Source organism: Eufriesea mexicana, unplaced genomic scaffold (genome assembly GCF_001483705.2).
Source record: "Eufriesea mexicana isolate 0111107269 unplaced genomic scaffold, ASM148370v2 scaffold5271, whole genome shotgun sequence".
Taxonomy (NCBI): domain Eukaryota; kingdom Metazoa; phylum Arthropoda; class Insecta; order Hymenoptera; family Apidae; genus Eufriesea; species Eufriesea mexicana.
Window position 1 is genome coordinate 165708 of NW_016913209.1, and position 12673 is coordinate 178380.

General features: G+C 38.1%; 1 protein-coding gene across 1 annotated transcript in view; it reads left to right on the forward strand.

Annotated features, from left to right (window-relative positions):
• Positions 1-12673, forward strand: part of unc-13 (protein unc13 homolog) — a 153827-nt gene that overhangs the window by 62383 nt on the left and 78771 nt on the right. The window contains exon 6 of the mRNA XM_017906283.1: positions 2769-2988. Within this exon, the coding sequence (XP_017761772.1) occupies positions 2769-2988 (220 nt within the window). The remainder of the gene's footprint in view (positions 1-2768; positions 2989-12673) is intronic.

Sequence of the window (12673 nt, forward strand, 5' to 3'; positions counted from 1 at the left end):
ATAACATAACACCTGCAATCTCGGTTAAAAGCCTTTCTGCTGCACCAATGCACATACAAAACAAAGATGAATTAATAGTATCTCCATACGCACCCTTGACGGGTGTTTAAATAACTCTTACGCTCCTGAATTGTAAAATAAATTAGTTGCTCCAACATCAGGAATAGAAGCACGTGTGTACGTGTTAATACAAGGGTACAGAGAACTCTGGTAACGATCGGTCTGGTACCCACCCAACGGATCAAGAGACGACTCTGCAATCTTGCCACAGAAATAAAACGAACTCTCTTGACTATCTATCCACGATTTCGCACACACAGACATACGTAGAGAAACCCGTATGTAACGTTCACAGGCAGCGCAAACACGCGCGTGCAACAGTTAAAGAGTGACCATCCAATTCGGCTTGCGCCACGTTAGCCACCCCCCACGTTAGAGGGACTCGCAGGGATGGCTGTTCGAATGGGGATCCTTGCGAGTCTCGCCAGCCCGAACGACCAAGCCACCACCTTCAGAAATCCTCCACCCTCTGTTTAATCTGTGTACACAGGATTGCGTATGTAATTAGGTCTCGCCAGGCACCAATTCCCTCTGGCACGTTATGATTGTCCGCGTAATTATGTACGAGCGCTAGCGTATCGTTTGTATGAATGACAGCGTGACAGAACGCATATATAGAGTGAGTACCTTTGATCTTGCATGGGACAAAGCAAGAGTTTCATGAGGTGAGTCCACGATAGGATGAACAATAGGAAGAGCAATAGGACGTGATCGGGATAGCGAGGTAGACAGACGCGGTTCGAAGGTACCAGTGGAAAATTTCAGACTTTTGCATACCTCCATGATTTTTCCCTCGATCCCCCGTGATCATGCGAGGTACAGGGGGCTGGTAGAACGCTTCGAACCGGGTCTGGGATCCTCGCTGATTGGTCACGCGCGAATGCTGACACCTCGACTCTGCTCCAACGAATCGGTGCCAGGGGATGAAGCGGATTTCTCGATCTTCTCGGGAATTTTAATTTCAAACGAGAGACGAATCGGCTGGTTCGCGTGTCACGAAGGAATGAAGAGGATATTCAGGCGGGTATAGGTTAGATCCGCGCGTCTCACGGCTGCAGTGGTAGATTTTGCTTACGAGATGTGTCTGCTAGGATGAATTAACCATATGCACGTCTTTTAATTGGAGAAAAATTCTTTTGTAAAGTGGGATTTATACACTGACCTTGGAAAATGGTCGCAAATGTGAAATTCTTCTCAGTTGTGTGTACAGGGTGGACCACTTCGAGGATGTTCGTTTTCAAGCTTTGACTGCTACGTATAGTCATATATAGTCACGTATAGTCATGTATGACCGACCAGGGTTTTTCCCGTGACGCCATGGTGGTCATTGGTAACCAGAGTGATTGAGCTACTTGTATAGTGCAACTGTAATAGTTGAATGAAAATTGACAGTTAGTGCATTTTGAATACAACCACTAATTAGAAGATACTTTGAAATAGAAAGTGCCCTATTGAACAGTTAAAAATTTTTATTGGAACGTCAGAAAAATATTAGAACAAATCTTGCATCTAGCGGTGTACTCCCGTGACGCCCTCAGAGAAACATATGATTTCGGCGTGGCAGTCAAAGGGTTAAGCTGATTAACACGTTGAGTGCTGCATCAGACCCTGGGGACTGACAGCAAACTTTTCGTTTTGTCGACATCGGTGCATTGTCAAGGGTTATGTTATTAATGACAATTAATACATCGTAACATCTAAATTCCCTCTGCTGAAGTAAATCTTGACACTTCCGTGGCTATTTCTCTACTGATCGTCTCTTGGTGATCGCCTTTATGCCTTTCTGGCATTCCCCAGCCCATTATCTTCTGTTTATAATTTGTATATTTGTGCATTGGCACCATTCTCTCAGTCCAAACGACAGAGTGAAACAAAGTAATCTTCTGTTCATACTCTTCAGTATACTTGATTGCTCGGCATCTAGTGCCCACTCGCTGCAGTCTGAGCGGAAATATAGCAAAATTGGCGCCACATCACTCGACGTGTTGAAATAATTTTTCGAGTAAGCAAATTATTGGAATGGGATGATCGAAGTGGTCACATTGTCCACCCTGTATATGGGATTTTCGATTGAATTGTGTATTATTATTGCCTCTCTATCGTCGCTGCGAATCCACCACTGCCAAGATAGTGTAACTGCTTTCATACTCTCTTGATCATTGATAGAGTGCCTAAATCATAGTGATAGTACTATAGATCACCAGTTTCATCAAAGACTAGGTCAGTCGAGTAAGTTCAGCCCACTTGGATCTTTCGTGACACCAAATTCCTCTATTATATCATCTTGTGCTTTACCTGTTTCTCTGTCAGATGGAGACCTTGCGAGGCGATAAACAAGCTTCCTATGAACGCTGTAAAATTCTGCAAATTTGTGATAAATTATTCGCGAATAACGAAGACAAGAAGCAAATAGCTATCGTCGTCCGAATTTTTCACGAATTTTTATTATAATAATAATTTCCAATGAATATGTAACGTGATATCTAAAGGTAATTGTTCAAAGAAAATTTTGAAAGAGAGTTATTTAGGAGACTGGAAAATAAAGCGATACTAGTTAGTTTGGAAAATCATCACCGATTCGTGAAACGAGCGATGGAGTCGAGGTGGATGGAATGGTCCCTATGACAAAAGAGTACCCAACCTACCCCCGCCACGAATCCTCGACGGACCCGTTCTAACCTCTCTATGCAACGCTGCTGCACCCGCAGAAGATGCACGTGTACAAGAAAACGCTGCAAGCGATGATCTACCCGATCTCCTCGACCACGCCACACAAGTTCGTCACCTGGACCGCGACCTCGCCGACCTACTGCTACGAGTGCGAGGGTCTCCTCTGGGGTATCGCTCGACAGGGTGTGCGGTGTACCGAGTGCGGTGTCAAGTGCCACGAGAAGTGCAAGGACCTGCTCAACGCCGACTGTCTACAAAGTGAGTATTTTTCTATTGTATTTCGAATTCCCTATTATTTTCTACCCTGTATTACATTTCTGTGCTATATTTCGAATTTACCGCGCCTTTCCCATTCTATTAAGGAGTCCCTTGTGATTCGCTGATGCTATACGATAGGTCGGTTGAAATTGAGATATTACACGCTGAATCTGGGATATTTTGTATCCTGTATTATATTTCTGTATCATATTTCGAATTTACCACGCCTTTCCTATTCTATTATGGCGTCCCTTGTGATTCGCTGTTTCTATGATAAGTTGGCTAAAATTGAGACATTACGCGATGAATCTGAGATAATTAGGTTAAATAATAATTGGACAAGACTGGTAATTAACTCGTACTTGGTAATTGTTAATTTGTGACGCGGATTTATGCGAAATTTCGTTTACTTATTCGTCGTGCTTTTATAGGGTGTCCCAAAATTTGGTAATTTTTATAGAAAATAAATTGACAGGGTTTTAATTAGAAATTGTAAATATTGCTTAACAATGAAGACGCGTTGTTCTTTCACGTAGCGTTCGTTCTTTCTCAAAGACATAATTCATTTTTCATATCAATATATATTACCAAACTAGCATAATATTACCATATTACCAAATTTTGGGATATATATAATATATGTGTAGGAATTTTTCTTCTGACTGGCTTTTTCTGGCTGAATAATTATTTCCTCACACACTGACCTGATGACTACTCTCTGACTGACTGTTCACTAACTCTGATGACTAAATGAGTATGCTGTCTTCCAGGACCGACCTTTTATGCTAATAAATGAATGTTCTTCATTTACCATTCTTACGTATATACTAAAATCTATGTCAACCATTACCACAAAACCCATCATGTATACTATAATGGAAAGGATTAACCTCTTAGGCACGGCTAAATTTTGGCAGAGTTCAAAGCGAATTATGCATAAACGATACATCACTGCAACGTGTGAAGGACAATGCTGTTCTAAAAAGTTATAGGGATATTAATTGCCGTGTTAAAAAGTTCATCTGGTATATTAACCCTTTGCACTCGAGAGGTAACCCTCAGTCACCATTTCATAAAATTTGGAAGATCGATATTAATTAATATATCAAATTTAATGTAATGTAACAGTGTGCAAAGCATCGAAATCAAGTAATTCTACAATTCTTTTATTATAAAATTATTTTTATTATAAAATTCTTTATTTACTGCTGAAAAAAGTATAGTCAGTTTTTTAATAGAGAATTCTTGATTTTCTACTCTTTTTTAACCAAAAAATCGTCAAGTGCAAAGGGTTAAAAGCAAATGATATATTTACTTAAATGAAAAGCACCAATTCATACTTGACTATATACTAGCGTATCAAAAATAAAGATTGTATATTCTGTCTGTATATTGTTAACACTGTTATAAAACGTCGCGAAGGCAAGAAAAGTGTGAAACGAAACATATGAAAACGATCGTTTAATTCAAACGGTGAGCGAGGGCGCCACTAGAGTGAGCCACTACTCGTTCAGGAAAATGGCAGCCGCGAACGCCACTATAATGGCGCATCGTGCCTAAGAGGTTAATATTAAATTCCTTATATCTGAGATAAATTTTTGTTTTTCGCGGAATTAATCGATTTGACAGGCAAGTCGGCCAATTATCCACATTCTGATTTTCAAAAAGGGTAAAATATTGTCCAATCACTGTGCATGCATGCAATATTGACAGAAACGGAAGAGGGAATCTGTCGGAATCGCAGTGGAAAGCGCCATTAACTGCAATTAGACTGGCAGCGATAAAATAAATTGCAATTGCGCGAATTTTCTGGCGCAGCGGAATCTACGTACGAAACAAAACTGTCATGATGCTAACTCGTGATAAAATTACATCGCGTTTCTCCGAACTTAATTACCAGAAGCGAGGCGGAGGTGTAATTAACGAGGGTGTCCTAATGTCTCTGTCGCGACCGCGAAAAATGGAAGGGACCCCGCCGAATTTTCGGCTCCCACGAGCCGATGCTGCGGGAAACTTGGCGCGAAATTTCCTCGGGTTGCGTTCGCATCGAATTTGCCACGATCGCGGAATTTCCATCCACGCGGAAACTCGGATAAAGTTGGACTACAGAGCTGAAAACGACGTGCCCTAGTCGTGGAATAGAGTATCGTTGGTAATTGAGAAGTTTCGGTCAGAAATTCGCAAATCTGCGCGCTAGCGATGGGCACGAGTGTCTCGCGAGTTTGCTCGAGTATCGAACAAATGGAATCGAAGATTTTACTGCTCTGAGAAAAGTTTGCACATTTTCGAGTAGGTTATGAATAGTTTGCGAATACCTTCGTGGAGTAAATTTACTTCCAAGTAAAATCGAATTTTGATGGAGTAGATTAAAGAATTTACTTTTGAATACAAAAGTTTTATCCTTTTCTTGGTTATTCTGGTTATTTTAATCCTTTATTTCTAATCTCTTCTAATTTTTAATCTCTTAGAAGTCTAATCTTCGAACATAACCTAACTGTGTGTCAATGATCGATTTTATCTTAATTTTAAAAGGATATTACTTCCAGTGTCAGTTGTGTAAATTAATATTAGTGTAATCGCACATAACCTAATTGAGTGTCACTGATCTATTGTTATTATTACTAAATTTTAAAGCAATATTTATTTATTTGTTCATGATCTATATTTTACTTTTAATTAAATTAATATAGGTATTAAAATATAAACTCGTGTATGTTAGATACAAATATTGGTTCAAACGAGAGGTGAAATTCCATTGGGATTTTTATTTTCCTGGATAAAAGGGATAATTAGACGACAAAGTAGATGTCCGATATTATCGACGGTGTAATTAAACGGCAGCGAATAAATTCGGCATCAATGCAACGAAAGCACAGGGAAAGGAAAATGAATTTTGAGAGAGATCATAGCACGGGCATTTTTATGAAGATTGTATATCCTGTTGCTTTTCGATTAATAATTAATTAACGTCGGGGACTTTTTTGAAATTTTCTGACACGAGCTACGTCTTTGCAGATGGCAGTCGTTTACGTAATTAAATAATCAACGTAACTACAAAGTCCTCGTGTTTTATGCTTACGAACGTCAACGTGCCGTGGCCTAGTTAATTAATTCATTACCGTTCGATGCAGCTCGAATTTTCAATTAAAAGTAATATCCATGAATACCTAAAAATGGCATAAAATTAGAGGAAATTTAAATTTTATATGGGAATCGAGTGGAGTGATTTTAATAAAATATTAGGAACCATGAGTATTCTCATTTTTCAAATTATTTTATGCATATTTTGTAAAATGTGCTTGTCAACGTGTTATACTTATTATTTAGAGCTTAAATGAAAACATACATGGTGTCAAAAATGGAAAAATGCATCAGTGATAAATTATTTACCATACAGTTGTTTATCTTAAATATTTAGAAATATTTTTATGACACACATGCGTAATTATTAATACTGTGGAACCCCCTTTATCCGAATCAGGGATGAACTAGAGAAAATTGTTAAATTTCTAAGAAAAATTGCTATTTTCGTTTAATATCCATCAATATGGACGATCAGTATAATTTAATCATTAGCAAAATATAATTCTTCCATTATAACGATTATGTGTCAAGATTGGTTCGCATAATCGACGTCCCATGTCACGTTGCACTTTCACTTTTGTTAATAATTTAAAAAATTCAATATCCTGCTAAAAATGGTACTGCATAATTTTTGAATTAAATATTTACCAAAAATATTTAAAAATATTTTCACAACGCTAATTATTAAAGCGTTATATTTCCATTTTTATTTATCCATTAACAAAGACTTGTCGCCATTTTTGCCGATAATTAGAAAAATCCAATATCCTGCTAAAAATAGTACTGCATAATTCTTGAATTAATTATTTACCAAAAATATTTAAAAATATTTTCACAACGCTAATTATTAAAGCGTTATATTTCCATTTTTATTCGTCCATTAACAAAGACATGTCGCCCTTTTTGTCGATAATTTAAAAAAAAATTCATTATACCGCTAAAAGTGGTGTAGCATAATTTTTGAATGAATTATTTACCAAAAATATTTAAAAATATTTCCACAGCTGTAATTATTAAAGCGTTATATTTCCATTTCTATTCGTCCCTTAACAAAGACTTGCCGCCATTTTTATCGACAGTTTGAAAGCCATCTCGACAGCAATTCACACATACAGCGTGTCCATTTAAAATCGTCGCCCACGGAGTACAAGAATACACGTCTGTCGCGAACGGAATGTTTTCATATTTAAATTGGGTTCCGTTGGGGTTGCAAAGGAAGCAATGGGTCGGAGGTTGCATCGAAACCGAAGCGGGGACACTTGTAATCCCGCAGCGGCCACGAGAATTTCAATTTGGCCGGAGCGAAACCCCGTCGCGAATCTTTTCTCACTCCGTTCCTCCGCAATCTCCACGATCGGCACGAATTCGCTTTTTATCGATATTTCATCGGTTGCGGATCCTCACGACGGTACCGGGTTAATGATGCTACCCCTCGCGTTCCATTATCGACGAAGCCTCGATTTCAAGCTGCACGGCGCGTCATTAATTCGCCAAGCTTTCGCGAACTTCCTCGTGGCTAAATTTTCAAATTTCCTCTTCCCACTCTCCGTCTTCGTCACGCTTGTAAATTCTCCCATTTCGTGTTCTTTCGTCTCTTTTCAAAATTCGTTTCGTCGGTACCTGTCGCCCTAACATTACCTAACCTAATAGATAAACTCACGTTCCTAGCTCACGGCGTCCACTGACACCAGGCATATTTCCATTCATGCACACATGCATATCCCAAAGCGATAGTCCAGCTATCAAACATCGCCTAACAGTTGACCAAGCAGTCACGAGCAAGCACATTCGTCGAACACTTATACTATGCCATTAAACGTACCCAACGCCTGTATCAAAGGAGCGATTATCCACCTGCCAGCCAACGCTAATATTAATTTCGTGGTCGATTAATTGCCCTCGGCTGGTTCCTTCGAGCCATCCGGTCGTAACGAGTGCAATCCACGGACCTGGTTTCTCTCGTGGAAATCCTGTTATCGAGAATGACCTGTTTCGCTGCGCGCAGCACGTTCCTGGGCCACCAAAGACAACGAATTTAACCAACCGCGCTGCCCGATTCGGCTCCAGGCTACTTCCCAACTTCGATTCCAGTGTTCCTTGCAGAGAGAAACGCGGGGATATTGGTTGCGAGTCTTTGAATCGGTCATAGGGGGTCTGTGGGGGCTGCGCGAAGCTCGGTCGCGTGATTAGGTCGAGGAAATATTCGAGGGTAATGCATATACAGGGTTTTAGCAGCATGCAGTCTGCGTATAATTCGAAGACCAAGTGCAGCGCAGGTGAAAGGGTAGGAAAGATAAGATACATTTTCGTTGTACAATTTTGGAAAATTGACAAAGTTGGAAAAGAATATAGGGAGTACCTTTAACTTTGTGCGTAGCTCTTAGCTTGGTATCGTTTCGCAAAGAGGAATCTTTGGAAACGATACCAATTACCAGGTCTCACCACGTGGAGGTGACTACGCATCGAGACCCGACATGCGCCCTAGTGGCGCAGCCTGCTGGTGCTACCTGTATCAAAGGTACCCTAATCTAACTTGGAGCGAATTAAGTTAAAATGACTCTACTGACACTTTATTATATTTCGTGTCTTACAAAAGGGGTTTCGGTTCGGTATACTGAAACTCTACTGTCGCAACGCTAAGATATTTTCAAGTTCCCATAAAAATAGGGAATGAAATATCAAACACGCGAGCTAATAGAAAATCGCGACGCGCCCGAACGAGTTCGCGATTATTCGAAAGACCGACTAGCCTAGGCGATGTACTCCCGTGTACAGAGATAACTTCATACCTCGGCACCCTCCCGATCGGGCCTAGCTCAATTCCAGTCACTGTCGCACTCGCCAAGACTTACACGTGGACCAAGGATAGTCCCTGAACCAATGAAACTTCTAGTGTCAACGCGAGGGCCCTGCTGGGCGGTTGCCGGCCAAGACAGACACTTCGCATCCCAGCCACACGGGGTAGAACTTAATCATCCCTGTGGTCTAACCGTAGATGGTACTAGTCCGTCAGCCAGCATGTGCCCGAGCCCCAGTCGCGTACGACTTAGGCAGCGGACCGCCCCGTCGAGGTCAGAAGACGCACTGATCCGAGGGGGTCACCCTGGAACCCGATGCATGACGAGATTGACAGTGACTGGAAATGAGTGTCGGAGACGAGTCGTGAGGATGACTTACGAAGCATGTACTTATCGAGTACACGAGAGCACGTCGCGTAGGCTAGTCGGTACTTACGAACGATCGCGATTATCGCGAGAACAATTATGTTCTATTTGCTAAACGAGGGGGATAAGAAAATGATAGAGAATTTATTAATTTCGCTGCAAGTTAGGTAGCTTACCTTCGTACAGATAGCGCGCACATGATACTTAGTCTATGGATCTATCTTATGATTACTTAAATGTAAACGCACGCATCGTTGATTGATGTGTCGCAAATGAAGTCTTGAGGAACCTAAAAGCTAAAACAGAATATATTATTGTTAATATGTAGCTGAAAGGAAAGAGATTAGTACGAGGAAACCATCGAGGTTAATAACGAAATGGAACGAGCAAGCCAACGACGAGACCTGAGCAACATAACTACCAGACAGAAACATTCCAACGGTGAGATATAAACATGCCAACGAGGAAGCGCTCGAGTATTATACGAAATACTCGAACGCCCTAACGAAAACAAGTCGAACGGAAGTCGTAAAATTTGTGAAAGGAAAGATTTAGCCAACGATGAAACATAAGTAAACCAACGACGAAGCATTCGAATATTGTACGAAATACTCGAATGCTGAAACGAAGACAAATAAAATGAAAGAAATAAAATCTGGAAGAAGAAAAATGATTAGAACCTGAAAGAAAAGATAATTGGTACCTGAAAGAAAAAATTATTGTTAAAATATTTAAAAGAGTGGACAATGGCCACTGAATAGCCATTGATCTAGCCAACGATGAGATATAGATAAACCAACAACGAAGCATTCGAATATTCTACGAAATATTCAAATGCTGAAACAAAGACAAATAGAATAAAATAAATAGAATCTGAAAGAAGAAAGATAATTAAAATCTGAAACAAAAAAATAATTAGTATCTGAAAGAAAAAATATTAACGCGGACCCCCCGAAGTCGAACCGACAACTGGCTCGAGCCTTCACGCGGGCCCCCTTATATAGCGGCGGCCGGCCGAAGATCGGCGAAAATTTCCGAACTTTACCGATTCCTTTAAAAGTTACATTTCCGCTGTAATAACTAATAATTTATTAACTTTTTTGACTTTTATCGTTAATATACGTTACAAATTATTTGTTAACAACAATTTTAATTTGCTGTTGACAATAAATTTATTAATTTATTAACTTTTTGTAAGTTATGAATACATTTTAACACAAGTACGTTGTATGTTTAAGTAGTAGCTGATAATTTATTAACTTTTTGACTTTTATCGTTAATATACGTTATAAACTATTTGATATCAACAATTTTAATTTGCTATTAACAATAAATCTAGTAATTTATTAACTTTTTACTAATTATAGATACATTTTCACGCAAATACGTTATATATACTAGTAATAGCCTATAATTTAGTAATTTTTCCACTTATATTATAAATTTACGTTGTGACCAATTTGCTATTAAAAATAAGTGTAATAATTTTTACACTTTTCCAAATTATAGGTACATTTAAACATTAGTATGATATTATTCGAGTAATAACCAATGAATTAATTCTTTCCTTGTATTATAAATTTACGCTATGAACAATTTATTATTAACAATAATTATAATAATTTTTAAACTTTTCGTAAATTACAAATATATTTTAAATTCTTTATAAATTCAAGTAATAACCAATAATTTATTAATTTTTTCAATTTTATTATAAATCTTCGTTCTGAACAATTTGTTATTAATAATAAATTTCATAATTTCTACATTTTTCATAAACTATATTTCCATTCTAACTCGTATTATAGATTCGTCAAAATTATTATTAAACTAGCCCTTAATTAACATTCCACTGATTGAAAAGTCATCCTTCACCTATTCATTAATTAAAATTTAATTCCTTATCAAATCATTCTTCAGCCATTCATTCTTCAAAATTTAATTAACTGTAATTTCGTCATTAATCTATTTAAAGAACATTGAGAAGAAGCTAAAACTGCATCAAAGTAAAAGGACACACTGCTTATACAATGATACGATCATACGGGTCTGGAAACGTAAAGGACAAAGGGCGGCGAGCATCAAAAGCTGGACACGCGACAAAACAAAAAGAAACAAAGAGAATCTCAGAACAAAGAGATCCACACACCACTCCTTAAGCACATGGTACCACTCATAAATGAGCCGTTCACTGCACAAATTCATCAACTCCATAAAATAAAAAGTGGAGAAATGCAATGAAATAATGTAGCTACGACTATACCAAGTGCTTTGACACTGAAATTTAAAATTTTTCAAAAAGGAGAGTTAATCGATTTGTGCAGTGAACAACTCAAATCTCAGCACAGCAGCTATTTTTAAAATCACACGTGATCGGAACATATGATCCTTCAGCGAAGAAAATCAAAATAATTTAACCCTCTGCACTCGACGATTTTTTGGCTAAAGAAGAATATAAATTCAAAGATTCTCTACTAAAAAACTGACGATACTTTTTTAAGCATTAAATAAAGAATTGTATAATGATAGAATTGTAGAATTATTTGATTTCGATACCTCGCACACTGCTACATTACATTAAATTTGATATATTAATTAATATCGATCTTCCAAATTTTATGAAATTGTGACTGAAGCTCACCTCTCGAGTGCAGAGGGTTAAAAATCCTGAAAAATATTTCTATTCTTCAAAAATATCTACAACTTCCATCTTGTAATCCGTCAGTTTATCAATATCATTACTGGACAAGCTGTAAATTCCAATGAATATTTTCAACGTCAATTATCTTCCTCGAGAAATCAGATTTTGGAGAAATCGTCAACCAAACGTTTTAAACCATGCTCGTATCAAAACATCCTGTAATTAGTCACGTGACAACGTTTAAATTCGCCTAGTGGACTATTAATCGGATCATGGGACGTCGCATATGGGAATTAAATATTTTAATTAAAATTTCGCGTAAATTATTCATACGATTCAGCAGTTACAAGCCTGTCAGACACATCCACGGTGTTTTCACGTGGAAATCGCGGCTGCTGAAACTGATAATGACTTTCTACCTAGATTCCACCGTACGCTCCCGTCAGCTTCATATTCGGAGCTTTAACTTTTAATTGCTCGAACGTAAAGGAACTTTTTGGTACGCGAAATAGTTTAAATTATCAATTTAAACTCTTGCGCAATTATTTGGATAATACCTCGGCAATTAGCGAGTTTAAAAGCTGGCTGAGTCGTAACAGTACCGAGATTAGTACTGTTACACGCGTGAAAGGAATTTACTTACGATTAATCGAATATTCACTCGTCATTGCGGTGTTGAGAATTTAGCCAAGGATTTAAGCCCGTTTTCAATATCGAATTTGTATTTGGAAAATATTTAAATCAATATTTAATATTTAATTTATATTCAATTTTTAATTTAATTAGATATTTAATT